General features: G+C 42.4%; 1 protein-coding gene across 1 annotated transcript; it reads left to right on the plus strand.

Annotated features, from left to right (window-relative positions):
• Nucleotides 1-254: 254 nt before the first annotated feature.
• Nucleotides 255-2,135, plus strand: LOC128216568 (sulfate transporter-like; the record flags this gene model as incomplete). The annotated part of the gene is made up of 2 exons (XM_052923166.1): nt 255-1,317; nt 1,774-2,135. Coding segments are annotated over 2 exons (1,425 nt in total), but the record flags the coding sequence as incomplete, so codon positions are not given.
• Between the last annotated feature and the right edge of the window lie 575 nt (nt 2,136-2,710).

Here is a 2,710-nt window from a genome sequence, read left to right on the forward strand (position 1 = left end):
ATTATGTGGTACTTCAGTTAGTTAGTTTCAATGCATCGTACACATTGAAACCAAGTTTATGCCAGTTTTCGACATTTTTTTTTTGCTATTTCATCATACGGAGTACAGCCCCTTTAAAACGGTGATGTGTAGACTTAATAAATATGCATATATATACTACAAAGGTCATTGTTACGATCATGATTGCGAGAAACAGCTTCGCACAAATAGCATAACCTAATGGTTTGTATAACTATAATGAACTTTATTACATTACAGGTGACCTGATGAGCGGAGTGTCAGTGGCGTGTCTGCACTTCCCCCAAGGTCTCGCCTACGGGCTCCTGGCCTCGCTGACTCCCGTGCAAGGCCTCTACACCTGCTTTTTCCCCGTACTCTTCTACTCAGTGTTCGGATCATGTCAGCACATGGCATTCGGCACGGACTCCGTTATTGCCTTGGTAACCGCCGAAGTGGTCGAGACTCAGGTCAAAGCCAAATTTGGTGACATGGCGGCGAAGGGGAGTTTAAGTGGTAACCAGACGGTTTTAACTAAACATGAGTTGATGGCGTATAAAGTTCAGATTGCTGCAACGTGCACGTTCGTTTGTGGAGGAATTTTATTAATAATGGGAATACTGAGGATGGGATTCATCACGAGGTTCCAGTCGAAATCATTTATAGGCGGGTTTACAACTGCAGCGGCCTTTCATATTTTCTCCAGTCAAGTACCGAAGGCGCTAGGGATTGAGGTTCCACTTGTCAAGGGAATAGGGAAGGTTATGGTCCTCTACAAACTTGTCTTTGAAAGAGTGCACTTGGCAAACGTTGCATCGGTTATAATTGTCGTAATTTGTACCGCTTTCATTGTCTTTCTGAAAGACTTTGTGAACACAAAGTATAAAGCAAAACTTAAAGTCCCAATACCGGCAGACTTATTGGCAATAATAATTGCCACAGTTATTTCTAAGCTGTGCAGCCTGTACAAGTTTAATGTTGAAATGGTAGGAGAGATTCCTACAGGAGTCCCCCAGCCGGTCTTGCCTGATCTCAGCATGCTAGGTACAATCCTTCCTGGGTGCATTGAAATGTCTCTGCTGATATTCTTTTTAAGCATCGCCATGGTTAAGGTTTGCTCCGAGCGACATGAGTACGAGGTGAACGACAACCAAGAGTTACTTGGCTATGGAATGACGAACATCGCGTGCGGGTTCTTTCCCTGTTACCCCGCCAACACGTCTCCGCCGCGCAACATGATTCTAAGCTCCATGGGTGCGAACACTACACTGAACGGATTGTTTACTTCCGGTGTGTTACTGCTTGTGCTTTTCGTGCTTGGTCAGCTGTTTGCTGCATTGCCGGTGCCGGCGCTATCGGCCATGATATTTGTGTCAGTTAAACCTCTGCTACTCCAAGTTAAAACTTTGAGGACTCTCTATCATCGGAATGTGTACGATTTTATCATTTGGGTAGTAGCGTGCTCGTCAGGGATATTACTTGATCTTCAGTATGGTCTTTTTCTAGGCATTTTTACGTCAATGTTAGTTCTCGTCATTCAGAATCAACGCGCAGAGGCCTATGTCTTAAGAAGATCCCAACACCAAGTGTTTGTGCGTAATAGAGACGGAAAGATCACGAATGGAGTGACAATATTCAAAATGTACTCGTCCTTATATTTCGCTACGACGGAAACGTTCAAACATAAACTGTTTAAGCACACTGTGAATCCTTTACATTTAAGACACTTTCACTCTGCCTCTTTTGAAATTTATTACTCTGAAAGTAATTCTTCAGGTGAATCGGAGAAGCACCACGGTCAGGTGGAATGTAAGGTTAACAAAGATCTCCAAAACATGGACAACCAGACAGAGGAACAGGCACATGTGCACATAGTGGACACAAACAACGACACACGCATAAAAGTGATCATTCTAGACTGCACATGTATGGGTTATATCGATAGCCAGGGCATCAGTACTCTGTCCGTGGTGTTCGAGGAGTATCGGCGGGTAGGTGTCACGGTCCTTCTGGCCGGATGTACGCCGTTTGTCTGGGCCGCCCTCAACCGCTCAGACTTCTTCACCGTCGTGTCCAAGGAGCGGGCCTTCTGGAAGGTCGAGGACGCCTACCAGGCTGCACTCTCATTGGTCAACTGAATATTGTACATATTCAAAACGTCAGGGACAAATTGGTTTTGAGGCAAATTTGACGCTTAGATCTATGATGATAGCGGAAAATAGAAGCCCAGTTGTCATGGGCTGATTTGTGTTTAAGTCTACATTGTGATTTCAATGAAATTAACAGTTTACTATTCCTTTTTATTAAACATATTATTGAATTTCCCGCCTTACATTAAGGCTTTTGTCACAATACTAACAAAGGCTTTTAGATCCTTACACCACGTGAACGTAGCCATTTAGCGTACTTAAACGCACGTGTTATCGTAGGAGTTGAATTTAAAAGCCCCAAGTTGGCAAATGCATTTGTTTTGTAGATCTTTGCATATATGAATTCGGCATTTTGTTTATTTATTGTTAACTGCAAACAAACTTTATACCAGATTTTTTGTTTAATTAATGGTTTTACTAAGGTTTTGGGGCATATAATAAACAGTTTACATGTACAGAGTCTGCAGAATCCAACCTCTCATTTATCCTGTTCTCCTTTGTATTTTCGCAATCAGTTATTATAAAACATTTTTTCCTGATATTTATGTATGTAAGCATTCTTA

This window comes from Mya arenaria, chromosome 2 (assembly GCF_026914265.1).
Source record: "Mya arenaria isolate MELC-2E11 chromosome 2, ASM2691426v1".
Classification (NCBI taxonomy): domain Eukaryota; kingdom Metazoa; phylum Mollusca; class Bivalvia; order Myida; family Myidae; genus Mya; species Mya arenaria.